This window comes from Rhinolophus sinicus, linkage group LG05, assembly GCF_036562045.2.
Source record: "Rhinolophus sinicus isolate RSC01 linkage group LG05, ASM3656204v1, whole genome shotgun sequence".
Lineage (NCBI taxonomy): Eukaryota > Metazoa > Chordata > Mammalia > Chiroptera > Rhinolophidae > Rhinolophus > Rhinolophus sinicus.
Genome location: NC_133755.1, coordinates 149,219,297 through 149,241,041, shown reverse-complemented (window position 1 = coordinate 149,241,041; position 21,745 = coordinate 149,219,297). Strand labels below are relative to the sequence as shown.

Here is a 21,745-nt window from a genome sequence, read left to right as displayed (position 1 = left end):
TCACTTCTACCAAATACACATAATTAAAAATAATTAAATTAGAAACATGTTTGTATAGACAGTATATGGAAATATGTTATAATCCATATATATTCATGACTATCCATATATATTTATGAATATTCATGAATATTTATACGTGCGTATATACATATATGTATGCATGTATGTATACACATACATATACATATGTGTGTATGTATATATATAGTCTAATTTATAGCTATATATATATATATATATATATATATATTCTAATTTATAGCCCTTTTTGTTTACTAGGATATATTTAAGGGCTTTAAAAGTGACTAGAATTAATATTTGTGACTTAAGACTAGCAGAGCACAATATGTCAATTTTTGCTCATTTTTTGTCTCTTTAAAGTCAAGTCATTAGAGATTGAATGTATCTGAGTCATCCTTTAATGGATTTTATTATTTTACTTCTATTAGTCACCACCAATGCAAGTAATTTTACGTTTACATCCTAATAGTTTTTTTAAAAATGCTTTCTTGATGGTTCAGTTTCTTGAATGACTTTTAAGGTATTTCAGTTGTGGAACAAAATCATACTATCCTTTTAAAAGGTCTTTTTGGGGGGCTCTTTGGATTGGGCATGGCCTTTCATTGAACATGCCTGTATGTACATCACCTGCATATTTTTCTTAAGATGTTTATTGAAATTGTAGCTAACATACAACATTATATTAGTTTTGGGGTACGCCATAGTTATTCAACATTTATATACCTAAAGAAATGGTCACTATGATGAATCCAGCAACTATATGACACCATGCTATCCTATCACAATATTATTGACTATATTCCCTATGCTGTATATTACATTCCCATGACTTATTTCTTTTATACATGGCAATTTGAACCTGTTATCCTCCTTCAACTTTTCCTCCTTTTTAAAATGTTTCAATTACCATTGACATTCGATATTATTTTATATTAATTTCAGGTGTATAGCATAGTGGTTAGACATTTATATAATTTAAGAAGTGATCCCCCTGACTAGTCTAGTACCTACCTGGCACCATACATAGTTATTACCATATCATTGACTATATTCCTTGTACTTTACTTTGTATCTCCATGACTGTTTTGTAACTACCAATTTGTACTTCTTAATGCCTTCACATTTTTCACCCTGCCCCCAATAGCCCTCCTATATATCACCCCAACAGTTCTAGGACCCATTTGATACCATACATAGTTATTACAATATTACTGACTGTATTCCTTATGCTATACCCTACATCCCCATAACTACTTTGTAACAACCAAAAGGTACATCTTAATCTCTTCTGCTTTTTTCATGATACCCCCAAACCCCTCCCATCTGGCAACCATCAAAATGTTTCCTGTATCTATGAGTTTGTTTCTGTTTTGTTGTTGTCGTCGTTTATTTTGTACTTTAGATTCCATATATAAGTGAAATCACATTGTATCTGTCTTTCTCTTTCTTACATTCCACTCAGTACAATACCCTCCAGGTCCATCCATGCCGCTGCAGATGGCAAGAACCCATTCCCTTCCATGGCCAAGCAATATTCCATTGTATATACGTTCTACCTCCTCTTTATCCATTCTTCCTTCGATGGACTTACAGGCTGCCTCTACATCTTGGCCATTGTAAACAATGATGCAATGAACATATGGATGCACAGATCCCCTTGAAGTAGCATTTTGGGTTTCCTCAGATAAATAGAACTGGGATTACTGGACCCTTCTTTTTCTCTTGTATAGACTTTGTTTTAAAGTCTATTTTGTATGGTGTAAATATTGTTAACCCAGCTTTTTCTGTTTTGTTTTTTTGTTTCCATATTGATTAAATAATTTTTTCCATCCCTTTTCTTTACATCTTTGTGTGTCTGTGTCTTTCAATCTGAAGTGAGTCTCTTGTAGGCAGCATATGAAAGGATCTGATTTTCTTAACCACTCAGCACCCCTATGTCTTTTGAATAGAGCATTTAACGCATTTACAGTCATTTAACGCATTACTTTCATTTAACGCATTGAAAGTCATTGTTGATAGATATGTAGCTATTGCCATTTTACATTCATAATTTTGATCGTTTTCTTCCTGTCTTAAAGAAGTCCCTCTAAGTTTCCTTGTAATACTGGTTTGGTGGTGATGAATTCCTTTAGCTTTTTCTTGTCTGGGAAGCTCTTTATCTGTATTTTGATTTTAAATGATAGCAATGGTGGATAAAATACCCTTGGTTGTAGGTTCTTGCTTTTCATCACATTGAATATCTTGTGCCAATCTCTTCTGGCCTGCAAAGTTTCTGTTGCGAAATCAGCTGATGGTCTTAGGGGGACTCCCTTATAAGTTACTAGTTGCCTTTCTCTTGCTGCTTTTAGGATTCTCTGTGTGTCTTTAACCTTTGCCATTTTACTTTAATTTGTCTTTGTGTGGGCCTGTTTGGATTCATCTTGTTTGGGACTCTGTGCTTTCTGGACTTGTACGTATGTTTCCTTCACCAGGTAAGGAATGTTTTCAGTCATTATTTCTTCAAATAAGTTCTCAATCCCTTGCTTTTTCTCTTCTCCTTTTCGTATCCCTATCATATGAAAGTTGTTACACATAATGTTGTCCAGTGGTCTCTTAAACTGTCTTCATTTTTCTTTTAATATGGATTCTTTTTTTCTTTTTGCCGTTTCGATTGAGTGTTTTATGCTACCTTGTCTTCCAAATTGCTGATTCGATCCTCTGCTTCATCTAGTCTGCTGGTGATTCCTTCTAGTGTATTCTTCATTTCAGTTATTGTTCACTTCTGTTTCTTTTTTATGGTTTCTATGTCCTTTCTTATGCTTGCTATCTCTCTGTTGAAGTTCTCAGTAAGTTCCTTGAGCATCCTTATAACCATTGTTTTGAACTGTGTCTCTGGTAGGTTGCTGACCTCCATTTTGTTTATTTCTTTTTCTGGAGTTTTCTCTTGTTTGTTCATTTGAGGTGTTTTTCTTTGTTTCCTCATTTTGACTGCCTCTCTGTGTTTGTTTCTGTGTTAGGTAGATCTGTTATGTCTCCCAGTCTTGGCTGGGTGATCTTTCATGGTAGGTGCCCTGTGGGACTGTGGCACAGTCTCCCTGGTTATCTGCTCCATGTGCTCCAGGAGAGTCCCTTGTGTGGGTGTGTGTACCCTTCTATTACAGTTGAGCCCTCATTACTATTGTTATGTCAGTTGGTGGGATTGGCCTCAGGTTGACTAACTGTGGGGTTTGGCGACGTCCATAGCTTACAAGCTGCTGTGTGGTACACTTACCCCACTGAGTGGGATTTACCCCAGTGGGCTCTGGTGCCTGTTGTGACTACCCTTTGTGTGTGTGCCACTTGTGGGGCTAATTGAGCAGTGCTCTGCTGTGGTTAGCTTCAAACCAATTCTGTTGGTTTTGGAGCTTTCTTGGGATGGACTCTGGTACAGGCCTAAGTCACCCTCTACCTGTGAATGGCTGGGGACTACTGGAAGGAGCTAGAAAGCGATCCATGGTTGTTCACTCTCTGTGGTAAAGTTGGAGGCACATGTGATAGGCCATGCTTTCAACCGAGGATGACTGCAACCAGTGTCTGGCCTGGGGTAGTTATACAGAAAGCCAGGACACAGCAAGGTCTGCTGCCACCTGCCAGCTCCCTTAAGGTTCAGCTACTGATAAAGCCCATGGGGTATGTGAGTTGGGTGAGGAAGAGTATCAGGGAGTCACTAGAGTGGGAAGAGTTGTGGTCACCAAGGTATTGTAGACTCTGATTTGTTGCCAGTGCTGAGCTGGGAGCTACTTAGCAAAAGTCTCAGAGCGCACTGGGGCCAGTTGCTGCCTTCCTGGGACCTATGGACTCTAATAGTTTTCCAAGAAAGAGAGCAATGTGGGTGGGGCTGGCTTCTTATCAAGAAAGTGCCTCCGGCATTAGGGGACTTGGCTGGGGCAGGGTCCCAGCAAAGCTCAACAGACAAATTCCGATTTAAATTTGGCCATGGGCACGAGAGAAGGGCTCAACAAAGGAAAAATGGTGCCCAACTTCATGGGATCTTACATAGGCAAAATGCAACTGACGTCCAGCCCTCACCCAAAGCCCCACACCTCAGTCTGCTCCCTGCCCCTCCCCCCCGCCGCATATACCTCCGACACCAACCCCCCCAACCCCCCCCCACCGTCACCATCCCTCCACTGGAGCCCAGGGTGAGTGCCTGAGAGTGAGAAAGTCTGTGCACAGGCTGTTTGAATGGACATCTCAGTTTCTCTCAGCCTTCCATCCCACCTGGATGGTTGGAATCCCCACTGTTTTTCACAGCCTGATGTTGTGAGGGCTCCTCTTCCTGGCACCAGTACTCCAGGCTGGGGAGCCTGGTGTGGGGCTGGGTTCTTTGCTACTGCTGGGGCAACCTTCACAGCTGAGATATCCCTCCTGATTCTCAACCACCACACAGAGGTTTGGGACCAGCCAGTTTTGCATCTCTGGCCCTCCTACTATCTCAACATGGCTTCTTTTTTATATCCTTATTTATAAAACTTCTGTTCATCTAGACTTCAGATGGCTCTCCAGGTTGATTTTTCTATAATTTACTTGTAATTTTAATGTGTTCATAGAAGGAAGTATGCACAGTGTTTATCTACTTCACCATCTTGGATCTCCCTCTTTAGCCCGTTTTGATTATCTTCCCTGTATATTTCAAATGCCACCTTGTTGCCATGCTAATGTCCCGACTTCCTAAAAAATAATGTTTTCATGTACACATTGAGAAAGAGCCTAACTTGTCAGTAAGCTACTTTTTTTCCCTTTTGTTTTTCTTTTTAGTACTCTAACATGGCATTTCATAAAGTACATATAAATCAGATAATAGTATTTGTGTCTAGTAAATAAACAAAAATAATTCAACTTTTCTTAAATCTCTACAGAAGAGAAAAAAGCTAAGACTAAGGAAAAGACTGAAGAAAAGACTAAAAAGGAACTGAAAGTTGGGAAACAGGAGAAGGTGAAGCAAACAGCTGCCAAAATAAAAGAAGTACAGAAAACATCACCTAAACCCAAAGAGAAGGATGAGAAAGAGACCGCAGCTGTTTCCAAACATGAAGGTAAACACTCAGACGAGGCGGCTGGAGGTTCTAAGAGAATATTGGGCAAGAAGCAGATGCAGTGAAATTAAAATCTGAAAAAGACTGAGCTCAGACATCAAATGGGAGAAAAAGACTTGTATAAGTAAAAATACCTGAAAAGAAATACAATAAATTGGGAATAAAATATATATTTATAGAAATACTCAAATGTGTTCACATATCTAAAGATGCATTTTGAAGTATTTTTAAAAGAGGATTTGAGTTAACCTCTGCGATTATTTAAAGATTGATCATAAATGTTGAATATACAAAACATGGGATTTCTATTAAGAGGAGGAACAAAAATCGTATGTGTTCTGCTCTTTGAAAAACAGCAGTCCAGGAGAAATGACAATATTCAAGGAGTTTTTAAGGAGTGTATGTTCAAGTCGTATAGAATAGATATCATAAAAACTATCCATGTATTCCTATTACTTCAGCAAGAGCAAAAATTTAGAATATATATTGAATTATTGAATTAAGTTAATTTAAAAGTCAGGAAGGCTTAGAGAAAGAACCCTCAAGTGTCTTTGACAGCTTCTGTCGACTAAATATATGACTTTAGAAAGCTCGTATCTGATTTATTGTGCTGGTCTTTATTCAACAAGAGTGATGTCAAACTTACATCCCTACTTACGGAAAATAACATTTAAATGGAGGTGAAATATAAACATGAAATTCTTTATGGAAAGGTGCTAAGAGAAATTCTGAGGGCCTTATTGTCTCACATCTTCATCCCTTGTTGAATCTTTCCTATCCTAAGTACATTCCTGGCTCTAGGCTGCTACGCAATCCTGATATTACCTACACAGGATGAGGGGTCTACTCTGTAGGGACTACTTCTATAAAGGCTTCTTAGGGGTGTTGTAAAATAAATATTTTTTTTCCTCTGGTAGTCTTGAATAATTTTATTTGAGGATTAAAATTAAAGAACAATTTCTAGGAGATTTTCATTAAAATATTTTCCCATTTTATTACTGAGTAAGCTATTGAGCAGTAAAACTGCAAACAATTTTTTCCCTAAGATACAAGATTGAACATTTTTCATCCGTACTTCTTTTTCAGTTCCATATATAAATGAGATCATATGGTATTTTTCTTTGCGATCCACTCTTGTTTTATCTTTGAATCACTTTTTCCTCTGAATTTATAAGTAATATTTGTATACTTTGATTTATATCAAAAATGTAAAAAATGTACAAAATATGTATTCGTATATTCTTAAAAATACATTTTAAAGAGGAAAGGAAAGAAAAAAAGAATGAAAAAAACATTTTTTTTAAACTTATTCACACTTTTTTTTTAATTTAGGTAATTTTCATTTATTTCAATGTAATTTTTAAATGAAAAATTTAAACTTTGGAGCTTTAAAATGTTTCTCCAATTTTAAAGATGGTAATGTTGCCTTGAAAAGAATTTAAAAAATATTGACTATTGCCTCTTTTAAAACTATATGTTGTTTATGAAATATTTCAGGTATAAAACATATAGTAAATAAAGAGAAAATATTTTAAATGGATAATTTTACTGTAATAGGAAAAGGGAAAATTAATCTGATTCACTGATTTGTTTATCTAAAATGATTTTCAATATCCTAAAATACTTTGCATTTTAAATTGCACTTTAAAAAAAAAAGATGACCACATGAAGCCAGCTAAAACATACCAAGTATATTTTTATTTTTTGTCCATAAATACAGTATTGTAAAATTCATGCCTGTTACATATGAGAGTATTAAAATAACCTATCTAGTTAGAACTAACTAGAAACATGAATGTACTTTTTGATGTTCATTTTTAGTATCTTTTGCTTCTTGGGGGTCATATTTTATTGATGAAGATATGTCACTAGAATATTTTCAAATAATAATTATTTTCCAGGTAACATCTATTGTATTTTCTTCCTATCAATAATAGATGTATTAAAGATAGCATTATATTACCATTTCTACTTTCAATTTACTGTTTTCATTTCTACATGAAGAACTATTCAGCTATTCAAAGGACAATCAAAGTTTCACTTAAAGTTAGAAACAAAAGCACAAATCTGGGCTTCCTATTGAAAACAACTACCATCAATTAAATAAATGTGTTATTAGGTAACTAATCAAAACTTTACCTCTAATTCCTGGTCAGACACATAAGTGTGTTTTTTTTGTTTTTGTTTTTGTTTTTATATAACCAAGGTTTAAGAGCATTTGTTTATAAAAACTAATCAGATTATGGTTTTTACTACACATGATAAGCGAAGGTATCGTGTTTTTTTAAATAATCTATTTGTTAGGTGGTTTTGATTTGGAGACTTGTACCGATGATTCAGTAAATTTGGGCAAGGGGATATTTATTTGCTCAGTTTAAGTTAGACCTAATGAATTTGAGTTATTCTTTTCATTATAGATTTTTAAACTGTTCTTTTTAAATAAATAGGGCCCACAGGTCTTTTACTCACTGGAAATAGATTTTTAAACAGAACACACACATTTACTGGCAATTGTTTAATTATGTAGCATATATGGAAATATATTCATGTGTGGTTACTCTTAGTGTTGTGTATATAAACAATATATTTCTATTTAAAGCATTGGAAATAAGATGAATAAGTACGTACATGCCTATCACAAACTTATACAAACACTTATATATCACATAATCTAGTTTTCATGGACCAATATTAATAATGTTTAAAGTAGAGTAAGAAGGGTCAGCATGATTAGACATTTCTCCCTGATTTTCTGATGGCCTGTGGCAAATCTGTGGGAATTTGCCCATGATTTGGGGGGCAAATCATGCTATGCTTACTCTCTCCCTTCCTTCCTTCCTTCCTTCCTTCCTTCCTTCCTTCCTTCCTTCCTTCCTTCCTTCCTTCTTTCCTTCTTTCCTTCTTTTCTTTTTAGCAAGTATCTAAATATTTGTGACAGGCAGAGAAAATATAGCTAATGTGAATCTGCCATAGAGCACTGACCACATGTGCCCAGTCCTCATTTCAGTTTTGAAAAATTTCCTTTCTGTTGACAATCTGCACCCAGAATGCATTTTCTCTACCTGCCATTCCACAGGGAATACCAACAAGGCAGCAGCTAAATGACATCTATCATTGTTCCCTGAGAATCAAGGAAAGGAGAAATGGATAACATATGTTACTCCTAGAAGGATGTTCATTTGGGAAACAAACAAACAAACAACAAACAAACAAACAAACAAAAAACTAAGAAATAGTGACCAAATATGAAATTACCTTAAGTAAATTAGTATTACCTTACTTTAAAGTTAGAATGACAGAGCAGTTCAGATTTTCTCTAGGAAAATTTTTCTATTTCAATATTTGAGTTAAGTTTAAAAAACATGTCTACAAAGTAAATCTTTCAAAGTTAGGAAAGCTTGGTTTTGCTCTGTCCTTAGACATATACACTGAGGACTGCCCAAAATATACCTGCCTCGAATTCTTATACATTATTAAGTTCAGCACAAAGGACAGGTGGAAGTGGGCATCCTAATTACAATATTGGAAATTTCTGAAGTAAAATATTTAAAAAACATTCTTCTCATCTTCCTGTTGATATATTGGTGCCATTGGAATGTAAGATCATAGCATCATTTAAATATAACAGAAATCTCCTTAAAGTTGTAACCCAAATAATTTTCTAGATTAAAAAAAATAAACATTCTTTGAATTCATAAGGGATTTCCTTTTTTTAAATTGGAAACTCATAGAACTGTATGTGCATTAATTAAATGAATGACTTTTGGATTCAAAAAAATATTGTATAATAAATATAAGCATTTTGTTTTGGTAATAATTTAACATATAGGTTAGTTTCATTACACTGTTAACATTCAGTTAAAGAAAAAACTTAAAAGCGTGAAGATTTTAGCTCTTTCAATATATTATTCCACATGTTATATACATAAACATCCCATCACTAGTTGAGGCAGAGAACAATATTTCATTTTTGAGGTTATCCAAGCACCCTGTAGTCTAAGCTTCTGACATATGTATGTTCTCCATCACTGTTGCTGAAGGATGTAGTGCCACCAGGAATCATTTGTGAAAAAAAAAAACAAAAAAAACACTTTTTGAGGGATTTCAGGTCAGTGATTGTGGAAGTGTGGTCTAGTCAGACTCTTCTGAAGAGTTTGTTAAAACTGCATATTCCTTGGGTCCAGACCCATGGAATTACAGTTTTGGGGGGCGGTGGGGCCAAGAAATCTGTATTTTAACAAATTATCTATCCTCCATCCTTTTAATAGTTAAATTGTCCTTTGAGAACTACTTCTCAATTGTAAGAAGGACAGATATAAAGAGTGCAGTCACTTAAGCTACTGAAACAAAGGGAAAGGGACAATTTTAGGAAGTCCATACTTACCCTTTCTAAAATTTGCTATTTAAGGAAAATATACTTTTTCCTTTTGCTTTATGTTAGAGCCAAATTGCCCATTCTACAATTTTTCTCAGAAAATCAGTTATGTCCTGACAAGAGAAAATACTCTCTACCTTCATCTTGCTTCACTCTTGTGCCATAAGGTTCCTGGGTCCTGGGTTCAGAAACTTCCGCTATTACTGTCAGTATGTCCAGGAGCAACTAGATTCCGGGACTAATCTGACAACTAGCCTCCCTCCCACTCCCCAACTCACCTATGGGAAAATGTATTCCAATACAACAATCAAAATGCGTGCAAATTTTTGAAACTTTATGAGTTTTGGCTTACTCATATTTAGGTATTAATACAAAGGATTATATTTTTACATCTACTACAATAACTGCATTTATTTTTTTCAAAGCCCTGGCAGAGTTTCATACAAAAATAGATCACTCTAAAAGTACTGTATTATTCTAAAAAAGAATGAGGTTTACAAAACTCCTTGTACATATATCTATATAGTAACAAGTTGTATTATTTCATACGTTTGAGATATATAATGCGGAGCACTTAAAGGTGTATCATGTTGTATAAATTCAATAAACTCTCTTGGTCCTAAAGCTGCCTTTGGAATTGTTGGATAAATAAGATGCCTATTTAGACATATTAAATGTAAATCATCTTGAACGAGACTCATTTCATAATATGTAAGCTTTAAAGAAGATATGGTAAAACTTATAGAATGAATCATCAACTGAGATTGGAATGACCTCAGCGGAATCTCAAATTATGTGAGAATTTAAAGTTCAGTGCAATGTCTTTAATTTTGAGGGAAAAAAACAAATTTCCAAAATCATTTTAACCAAGTCTGCTCCAAATGATCAAATTCTATCTATGCTTTTTTCTTTTTACTTTTTTCATAAGCCACAGACTATTCAAGATCATAAGATGCTCTTCCAAAAAAGATTACTCAACCAATTAGTTTAGCAGTGATATCATTTGGTGCTGTAAATCTGTTCTTCCTAATTTACTCCTAAATGAGGAGTATTTCCACGCGCAGGACCCCTAACAGATTGCAAAAGGGTTAGTCCTCCTGCTTGCCTTTTCTAGAAAACATTCTGCAGCTCCATTTAGACAGTTAGCAGAAGGGCTGGGAGTGAATATTTGGTAAAATATTCCAAGTTGGAAACAATCCCCTCTTGTAAAACTTCTCTTTCATAGTGGGAGTATGAACAATGAGAAAAATTGCTTTAATATGATGGTTTTGTAATAGATTTGATGGAAAGGTTTTTGGTTTTTAAAAATAACACTATAATATTACCCTAAACTAGTCTGTTTCAATTTCTAAGGTTGTTCTTTTTGTATGGAATAAATGGAACCTTATGTTTATTAAGTCTTTTTCCAGCAAGTATGTCCATATGAGTGCAAATTATTCCTTCACAAAATTGTGGTAACTAAAACAGAATTATGCTATTTTGTTAGTTTCATTAAGCCAGTTCTCCCTGGAAAAAATGTATTGATGACGTTTATTCATTGTTCTTTTTCTTTCTACTCTCGTCAGATCAGTATGCATTCTGTCGATATATGATTGACATGTTTGTCCATGGGGATTTAAAACCAGGTATTCCAAACAATTCTTGTACTTGTCTATTTTAATAGTCTTTGTTTCTAAGATTGTCAGCTTTTTGTATGTACTAAACTATATTTTTAATCGCATAATGCATGTGTAGATCTAGAATAAAACCAATAAAAAGCAAAAGTAATAACTTGCATTAGGACCTTTAATTTTACTTTCTATTACTGCATGGCCTTTTGCAAATTAAGTTAGCTGAACGCTAAGAAAGGTGCTAATATCTTTATATACAAAAAATACTAATATCTTTAATAATATCTTGGAATAAAAAGGTGAATCATCTTATTTTATTCCTGGTAAACTTAGAAGAAAAGATCTCTGACAATGAAAGCATCCTTTTGGATTTTTTTTGGTAGTGAGAAAAATTCATATTAAAAGTGATCACATTTCAGATATTTAACCTATTTTTCTTTTTTTCCCCCCCAAAAGTGTTTGGTTTTCTCACTTACATATGAACTTAAATTAGTCACTCCAGAGAACTATTGATGGAGATAATCATCCTTGGAGGTAATAGTCAACAGAATGGGAAAGTATTTTTACTTAAAGGAATTTATCATCTCTCCTATTTTTAATTATTGCCAAGAGTGTAACAGGAGATTCTTTACTAACATCTTTATTAAGAATGAGTAGCTTGATTGCTTGTAACTATACCTTTTACAGATTTAAAAACTGATGGTAATATTCATGTTTGGGGGAACATTTCTAAAAAATTGGTATTGTTCAGGAAGGAGCTAATTTACATTAGAATAATTGAAGCTGATTATTTAAAGAAAATTATATGTTGTTTTCTCAATTATTTTATGAAAATATTTTTAAAATGTATTATTATAATCTATGCATATATTGGCAAACAAGCATATCATGTCTAAAATATATAAGACATCTAGGTCCTAGAAAATTAGAAGATCATGAAAACACTCAGGAAAAGTTAGTTAATTCTAGTAACTTATTCAAGTTGATCTCCTTCCCCTTCTCTTCCTCTTCTTCATTTTCTTATTCTTCTTTTTCTTCCTTTTTTCCTTTCTTAATGAGTTAGAAACTGAGAGGGAAAATGCTAAAAAATATGACTCACTCAGTAAAAATGATTAACATATATATAGAGTATTGTAGTAAAATTAGAAGAAAACATTTAGAAAGACAGTTTGATATAGTGAAAAGAGAGGGCTTTGGACAAAAATACAGATATAATTCTTGACTCCTTCCTTTTCTAGCATTGGATCTTTAGCAAATCATTGAACACCATCTGATCTTCAGTGTTCTTACATTTAAAATTGGGGTCACAGGCAGAGCCTTTCAAAATTGTTGACAAAGCATCTAGTAGATACACAACAAAATGCTACCCTAACTTTATTCTTCATTCATTTCACCCAGCCTGTCTGAGTGAGCGTACCATGTAGAGGGAACTTCTCAACATTGACAAGTCCCAGTCTATATGATAATTACATAATGTACATGTAATGATAATTCAATGATAAATTAATTCAATTTATTAATTCATTCATTAATTCAATTTTAAATAACAGGTTTACTGCTTGTTTTGTTCAGCAGTGATGGTTTAAGGGTCATAGTCTACACATAGTTTGCTTTTATAAGATCAATTAGCTGTTTACTTGTATACAAGATGAATTTATATTATTGGTGAGCATAAATTTTAAATTCCATTATCAGAAAAACAAAACAAAAATGTGTTCTCTGCGCCACCTAAATTATTCACAATAGCTACTAATTTATCATAGAATATAATTTCTAAGAAAATCATAGGACACAGGGAGCATGCATTGTCCAAGTTAGTAAGGGATGCTAACAGTTTAATAGTCACAATGCCCATTATTGCTTTCTGAAAAGTCAACAATAGATTAAGGTAGAAGGAACTGTAAAACTATCTCTGCAGGAGTTAAGAGGAATTTTACGATGAATCATATGGGCGAGTCTTTCTAAAGTTGTATGTGAACATTCTCTAAACAGCCATGAGTTTGGATCTATTGCATTATGTAATATCTTAACTCCTGAAAATAATTCCAAAGTGATATAGTATTAGATTTCCTACTACTATTTATTGACTTTCCAATTACCTTCTTGATTTATTTCATCCAGCTACATTCGTGATTTTGAAAGTTTGTTGCTATAATCTATAAAAAATTAAAGAATATGTAGATCGATATTTCTTGTCTGGGAGCAGGGTAGGAGGGGAAAAGAAGAAACTGAAGGAAAACCTGTATGGTATGCCTGTTGTTTCCTGTAGCAAAACATATAAAACTTCATAAATGTACAGAAGGAAAGTTAATAACATTGTCTTTGTTGGTGAGACAATACATATGCTAGAGTAAGAAAGCACAAAATACGGCTTGCATTTTGAAAAATAAGAAATGAGAAACAAGATTTAATCTGGGCATATTAATTTAGAGAAAACACAAGTGATAAGACTTTGACTCTCACTCACAATTAGAGAATAAAACAATTCCTGCCAAGTTTATTGCTCTGCATGTATCCAGTATTTATAAAACATTTGTGCTTCCATCTGTTTCTGTTTGGGATTAGTAGAACACCTGTTATTGTTTAGCGAGAGTTCATTATTAATTATTGGTAATGAGTTTTTAAAACTATAATTTGATTTTTCCCTCTGGGGTAAAGTATTTCCTTTATATAATCTTATCACACCCTCAAAAGTAGTCCAAGTTACAGTTCAAATTTGAAAAACCTTATTAATGAAACGTGCTGACACCATGACATGTTGCAAGTTTTGCCTTTTTACCTCATTAAGTCAAATACTTCTAAGATAGTATTAACATTTTTTAGCTAAGATTTTGTCTATGTACTGAAGATGGACTGAATTGCTTTTTCTGATTCTCTATAGAGAGTATGCCCTATGCTATGGTTAGTAACATTCCCCACCTCAATCACAAGGATCATCTTAATAAGCCAGCATAAAGTGTAAGAATCAGATCATTTTGTTGTAGCTAATTATAGGTTGGTGCAAAAGTAATTGCAGTTTAAAATATTAAAAATAATTGCAAAAACCACAATTACCTTTGCACCAACCTAATAAAATTTTCCTGTACCTACTACTCATTGTATATTAAGTTGAAAAATTAAGAAATTTCTATTTAAACCTAGAAAGTAAGTGTATGCTACTAAGGTTGGCCCTATGGGCAATTGGAATAGACATATATCTACAATATGTAATTTTAAAGGTATTACGGGCACTCAAGAGCTCTCTTCAGAAATAGTTTCTCTGCTGCCTTCAGTGGCCTAACAACTCCACCATTAGATCTTTGACTCTGTAGATGGTCAGTGTTATAGGATGTGTTTGTTTTATTTTATTTATTTATTTATTTATTTATTTATTTATTTATTTATTTTTAAATTAGTTTCAGGTGTACAAAACAATGTAATAGACATTTATCATTTATATCCCTCACACAGTTCTAACCCCACTCCCCCCATCTATTTCCCCTCTGGCATTGTAGGATGTGTTTGTTTTAAATAGCCCCTAACCTGTCTTAAGGAAGGGGGAGAGAGAGAGAGAGAGAGAGAGAGAGAGAGAGAGAGAGAGAGAGAAGATCCTGGCCTCCTATGGCAGCTGTCTTGAAGCTGATACCCGCACTTTTTCCTTAGGGTTAAAGTAGTGTAGTTGTAAAGTAAAGTAGTGTAGTCTCATTATCTTATGAGAGAAGTATTAAAACTGAATAAAGCAGATATTACCGTAGTTGCAATACTGATACTCAATTTATGGTGTTTTACTTTTTTTTTTTTAAATTTCTCTTTGATTTCTAGAAATTGATAGTACAGATGGTCAAGATAAATTATTTTAGATTTATTTATCTTTATCAGTCTCCCAGTAACTCCAATTTCCTGTACAATACTTTGCAGCTGTGCACATTTTTCTTAAATGACAATCATACCGATAGTATTTTGTGTTTTATTTTTAAATTTTAGATAGACTCTTTAAAAAAAAAAAGTCATGATCTTGCTAGGCATTTTCGTGTTTGCTCTTCATCAACTTCCACCTGGGCCAAATGAACTGCATGCTTTACTGGGCAGAGTCAACCAAGTCAAACAAGAGACACATTTCTATAAATAAGAAATCACATGACTCACAGATGTCTTTATTTTCACTATAGATAAAGAAATCAATTTAAATGTTCAGTACAAGGCTCAGGGCTACTGTGATTTTGCTTAGTAGTATCGACACCTTTTTTTTCTTGCTTTTCATCTCTATGACTATTATGATTAAGGTTCAATATACGTTAAAGTTTATCCCTTAGAAGTTACCCCATCATTTAAATTTCAGGTACTGTCTGATTTTATTTGAGCCAAGAATTTATATCAAGGTAATATATCCACTTTCTGTGTCTTTTATTCTCTTAAAATTGAAGGTGTTCATCTATCAAATTTTTCTCTGAGTAAAATAAGGTATTCCAATTCTATGGGTTTTTAAATCCATAGCTAGAAAGAGCCTCAAGGAATAAGTTAGTACTCTCATTTTATTAATAATCCTTTTCTTGAACTTCAGTGGCGTTTACCTGCATTTTTGGTTTGATCCTGCTGAGACGAGGTCCAATGTAATTGCATTATAGTCACTGCTATTTAATGGTTTGATCTAATGTATTTCAGAGCTCAGTTGGCTGTACTGGAGAAGAATAGGTTAGATGCAGCCTTGGTTGACTCTTCTCCAAAAAATACTGCTCTATATAAACATACTCATTTCAGTACCAAACATCTAATTATTTTCACAAAACAAAAGCTTTGGGAATTTTGATGTTTGGTCAATATTCGTTGAACCCCTTCAGCCAGCTGGCAGTGCAGAAAAGATATAAGACATGGCAAAAATAATTTTATAACTAAGGATAACTTGGTAAGTATGCAACATAGGTTCAGAAAATGTGCATGCTAATCTCAGTATACTAGGAATAAATAGTGATCTCCACTTGCTATCCAGACCTTTTAATGGTTTTAGAAAGTATTTTAAATTATTTTTTTAATTGTTTACAGAAGTAAGAACAAAGGGAGAGTGGAAATTGTGAAAATAATTTTAATATAGCAAAGCTAAATGTTCATTGCATCAATTCTGGTTCAAAAAGGACTAACTGCTCAACTATCATGAATAAACCTGTAATATATCCATGTGTAGATGTTACTTCCAGATATCAAACACATCTTTAATAGCTTCTAGCCTATTATTACTCCTGTGTTTTCTTTTTTTTTGGAACTTGCATCATTTAAATGCAACAGTTGAATTTTTAAAATCTTTGATGTCTCATAATTTTTTTAAAAAGACAGTGTACTGTTATCTTTATTCCATAATTGCAAACTATTTTTATTTTTTAATATGCTTTTCATTTTTAAAATTAAATTTATTGAGGTAACTGGTTAATAACACTATATTCCATTGTAAACAATTAGAATAATAAATCCAATGATTATTTTCATTCATATATTATCAATTTCCTTCTGATACCTGCCTTCACATTTATTCAGCATTTGTGCACTTAAGAACCACAAATTTCAGCACACATATTTTATAAAAAGATGAAAGAGTACTGTAACATACCCTTTTAACAAAATTAGACAGTTCAGGTTCTTGCCGCAGCATATTGCATGATAAAATCCTTCCCCTTGAAGGATTAATTGGGTAAAAATACCATATTTCCTTTTTTGTCCTTTGAAATGTATTGTTCACTCATTGATTCTTGAATTTGAAAAAAAAAATTCACTGTCATTTAAAGATTTACAGTCTGAGATTTCACTTGAATAATGAGTTTCAATTTCACCCTAATCATTAAAGTTTAGTGTAGTACTCTGTCTTTTCGCATTAATCTTCTGATTCCTCTAATAACTGAAATATCTTCCTCTGTCAGTTTTCTGCTCTTTGCAGTTACAGGTGGAAAATAAAAATTTTAAATTTTAAACTGTTCAGTGGACTTTGAAGTAGACCATAGAAATGTCTTCAGCCTTCTTTTATACCTTTTTGAATGATGATACAATACTTTAGTCAACACAATAAAAAAATTGAATGATAGTGGGATAATGCTCATTTATTTTACAATTGTATCATCCTTCTAGGCAATTCTGTCATTATTCTATTTTCTTAATATTTTAGTCTGTTTTTAGCATTGTTGGGAATAATTAATGAGTAATAATGAAATAGTTTCTAAGTTGATGAAATAAAAATATTCAAGATATTGGCAAAATAAGATCATGAGTATTCTATACTATGTCCTGAATTTTTAAAATTGTTCAATGGTGCCATGATGTAATTACAATGGTAATTATAAGATAGAATGAGTTTTATTCTGTTTTAAAAATAAGTAAGGTTTTTCTTTGTTCCTTGGAAGACCTACTTAAAAAAATAAATAAATAATACATACTGTTCTCAACAAACAGGTACAATTGCTCAAAAAATGAAACTCAAAAACTAGCATTGGCTGCACTGGCCCCTGACAGTACTCTGAGAACCAATGGCAAGAACGTAAATGTGAGGGTCACACAAGCCAGGGTTTGCATACTTTGCCTGTGTTTTTTGGTATGTTTGGAGTCTTGGTTCTTATATAAAATTTATTTCTTAAGGATTTTAAAATGATAAAGTAAAATAATATATGCTCATGTCCTCCTTCCATATTTCTTTCCTCTCCCTTTTACAATGGAAATTTACTGAAAAAAGATAGTGCTGGTAGTGTGAAAGTTGAGACATGACCTTGTGAAAGAAGTAAAAATTGAAATTGAGACATTGATAGGATATGCCTATGTGAAATTGAGAATAGAGATATACAAGGCTGAAGGGATAATAATTAAGGCACATAATCATAGTATCTTGAAATGTTCTTTGGTAACTACCAGTTGTTGAATACTTGCTCTCTGCTGGGATCTTAAAATAATTTTATTTAATCCTTACAAAACCTTGGGAGGAGTATATTACCATCCTTGTCTTATGGTAGAGAGAACTGAGATACAGAGAGCTTAGGTGTTGTTGTCCAGGTCACACACAATGAAGATTAAAACGTAGGCCCATCAAATTCTAAAGCCCTCAGGAGTCAAATCAAGTCTCCCTGCTTCCCAGATGTAGGTGGGAAACTGCAGGTGGTTCATTTTGGTTGTCATCGGGGAACCTAGAAAGAGAAACAAAATTGGAAACATTGTGCAGGATGATTTGGAGAGAATGGAATTGGAAAGACCAGTTAGGGTAAGTCCAAAGACAGGAGGTAAAACTTGATTTTAGGAGATGGGATGGAAAGGATTATGATGATTTTAGAGATATCACAGATGTAGAATCATCGAATTTATTATTACAGATAGCGAAGGAAGTATCGCTAGGGGAAGTAAAAGATTATTCAGAGATTATTGGCCTAATGATGCCCTAAATAGGGAGTAAAGGAAGAGAGTAGCTCACAATTCATTGGAGTATGTGGGGCTGGAGAAGTAGGGGACTTTGAACTCATCACCTTTTAAAGCCACACATGGCAATCAATTGCAAAGGGAAATAAGTGAAGATTCCCATCCAGACACTATTTGTGAAGCACCTGTTAAATACCAAAGTTAATACCAGGCATTTTCACACATTTTACTCATTTAAGTCTCACAGCAAACTCTGCAATAGGCAGGTAATCAGGTGTGACATTTCAGCGAGTGGTCAGAGTGGAGATGGACGACTGAAATAAGTCAGTGCACAAATATTGAATACCTTCTTTATGTTCTTCAGTCCCAGGCTGAGCACAACAGAGGATATAGGAATACTAAAAGATGATGCCTAACTTTAACAAATGGAGTGAGTGTATGGTTACTTGAAAAAGAAAAAGGAAAGAATAAATAATAGAAAATGTTTAAACTTGAGAGATTGCATGATACAGACACTAAATGTTACAAGTTTCAGAGGAAAGACATTTGTGATTCCTAATGTCAGGGAACACAACCTGCACCTAGACCCTGAAAGATGGCTACTATTTGCCTAAGTGCTAAGGAGTAGATTGGGCTTGTTTTGTATATGAAGGAAAGAGAAATGATTGGGACGTGACATGACAGTGCATGTGAAATTGATGTGTTTATACGACAATGAGATTATCAGGCTGGCAAGAGGATAAATTGAGATTAGAAAACATCAGGAAATAAAAAGTGATAAGTTTGTGGTGACAGATTACACACACTTGGTCAATCAAGCAGAGCTGATATTTGGCATGGAAGAGAGTCTTTGAAGGATTTTAAATAGAACAATGACATGAGACCAGCATTTCAGACAGTGTAATCACGCAACAGTGCTTAAGTGATTGGAAATAAGATAGAATTTGTGAAATATTGCTAAAGCTGATGAGTCTTAAACATGGTACAGAAGGAAGGAAGGATAAATTTTAAGCCATTGTTCATGTAGGTGGTAAAGGGAACATTGTACAGTGACTTAATGCTGCAACTCAAAATGCTGCAAAGTATTTTGACAATTCAAATTCATCGTGTGTTAGAAACTTAAATGAGGTCTAGACATAAATGAGAAGAGTGAAATATGTTGACTATTTACTAAAACCACAATGCAGTAAGGAAAGTGCTAGAATCGGACCCATTTATAACCTAAAGTAGAGCGATAGCTTCCTTTCCTTCTTTGGCTGATTTCTGTTGTTGTTTGGCATTGTTTTATTTTTACTCTTCACAGGTAGCCAGCTAATGCACAGACATCTCAGGCAATGAGAGCCGCTGGTTAGGCACACGTACTCGAGTCAGACTGCATGGACTCAACTCTAGGCCCTACCACTTGCTTGAACATGACTTAGCCAAGTTCATCAATCTCTTTAAGCCTCCATTTCCTCTTCTGTCAAATAACGTTGCTAATAAGAGTATTGCAGAAATCAGGAGCAGATGGTCAAAGTGCACTTAAGCAACCATGGCTCTCTGAGTGCTGGCTCTTCTTTACTAATTGAACACCTACCTAGGAATTGTTTCAAGCAGAATTTTGTTAGGGACAGGAAAACCTTTTTTTCAGAAGCACATCAACAAGTAACAGACCAGACTAATTCTGCCCAGGAATGGCATCTGATATCTTCTAGCCTTGGTTCTACTATCTAAAAAATGTGGGTAATAATAACATAATTTATAGTGCTACATTAAAAATCATATGAAAAAAATGCTGCATTAAATCCATATAACAAATTGGGTTTAAGTGTCTTCTAAATGAATTCTAAGAACTGTGTTAGATGCTGTAGGTACAGCAGTTAGCAAATATGCATAGTGCTGACTTCTTCTTTAAAATGGGATAATAGACAGTACTTTACGGGGTTAATGTATGGATTAATTCATGCACACAGACCTACACTTAAAACATTACTTGGCTAGGGTAAGCATAATAAGCCCTATTTAAGTGCATGGTGGTGGTGGTGGTGGCGTGACCACATATAGCAACATTGTGGTTTTCTACCCACCACTCCCTATATCTTTCTGATTTAATTGTCATATAAATATATGTGATTATCATTCTCTCCCTAGTAAGTATTTCTTTTCTTCCTTATATATGCCTTCAAGAAACACTTGCCTTTAAATCCCTATTGCCTTGCCAGATACGTGATATGTTTATTAAATTGAATTCATGATGTATAATATTTATCTCAATGAAAAAAAATATATTGATGATCATACTAGAGTACCCCTCTTTACTCATTCCTAGGAATAATCTTGTTATTTTAAAAAGCTGACAGGTTTCTAAGCATTGCAAATAGGCCCTGTGTAAAGATTCTTAAAGGAGTTATTGGCGCTATCTCTAGAGACAGAGGCTCAGAATTAACAAAGCCAGGTTTGCTGTGTGCATTATGAACTGCAGGCAGCATACAGAATTAGACATAAGTGACAGAAAAAAGGAGGGAGTCTGCACTTAATTGCAGGCATGCATACTTCCTGGGCTTGACGTGCCCCATGGGAGTTGCCTTCTGATTACTTGAAGTCTATGGAACTTGCTAAAGATAAGTGTATCAGATTTTCATATTTGTCTCAATCAATCCATTAAACATTCTAGTCACTATAAATAGCTGGAATGTACACAGAAATACATCGAAGCACTTCTGAGTGGTTCTGATTCCTACGATGCTGCTACCACTCTCTCAGTGCCTGCATGTGATAAAGGGCTTTAGGTTTGGAGAGAAAACTAGCAAATAAGACCTCTCCCCATTATAGAATGCTCATATGACTTTATTTTCTCTGTGCCCATTAAAGGGAACAAAATGAAGAGCTAAGTTTTAACTTTTCTCACATTCTCAGAATTTTGTCTCCTACCCTTTTCAAAGAGGTGGCAGATTCTAGAGGAATATCTTTGCTGTGAGGAAGCTTTCATTAAAGTGTTTTGGTCTAGCCTTGTCACTATAAATGGCAGAAACCCACTGCTGTCAGACAAGAATAAATTCCTTCTCAGGTAACCTACTGGGACTATTCAAAGCATGTTCTAAAGCAGCCTGGAAAGGAACAAACAATACAGAGTAATTTGATTTACTGCATGAGAAGCAAGAAAAATTAAGACTTAATCAAAGAATTATCAAACTAATTAGGTGTTGTTTATTAATTTGTCATGTCTTATAGTAATCTTATCTGTCAGTTTACATATTAAAGTGGAGATTTAAAAAGCATTATAGTAATTATGTGAATATATTCCCCTAGTGCTATTCTAAGGTTCATTTGTGTGGCCCAGCAGA

The 21,745-nt window shown here is 34.0% G+C and overlaps 1 protein-coding gene and 1 long non-coding RNA gene across 25 annotated transcripts in view; one reads left to right on the top strand and one right to left on the bottom strand.

Annotated features, from left to right (window-relative positions):
* The window catches only part of TRDN (triadin), a 339,477-nt gene that overhangs the window by 109,301 nt on the left and 208,431 nt on the right, over window positions 1-21,745 (top strand). For all 20 annotated transcript variants that reach the window (XR_012496732.1, XM_074333525.1, XM_074333529.1 and 17 more), the window contains 2 exons: window positions 4,902-5,078; window positions 11,019-11,078. Coding sequence is in view for 19 of the 20 variants with exons in the window: in XM_074333525.1 (XP_074189626.1) it covers window positions 4,902-5,078; window positions 11,019-11,078 (237 nt within the window). In the remaining variant the exon portion in view is untranslated. The remainder of the gene's footprint in view (window positions 1-4,901; window positions 5,079-11,018; window positions 11,079-21,745) is intronic.
* The window catches only part of LOC109446266 (uncharacterized), a 77,075-nt gene that overhangs the window by 21,484 nt on the left and 33,846 nt on the right, over window positions 1-21,745 (bottom strand). For 2 of the 5 annotated variants that reach the window (XR_002137178.2, XR_002137182.2), the window contains one exon: window positions 15,159-18,196. The exons of the other annotated variants lie outside the window; for them this stretch is intronic. This is a non-coding gene — a long non-coding RNA (uncharacterized LOC109446266). Of the gene's footprint in view, window positions 1-15,158; window positions 18,197-21,745 lie in introns of those variants that run through there. 5 annotated transcript variants of the gene reach the window in all.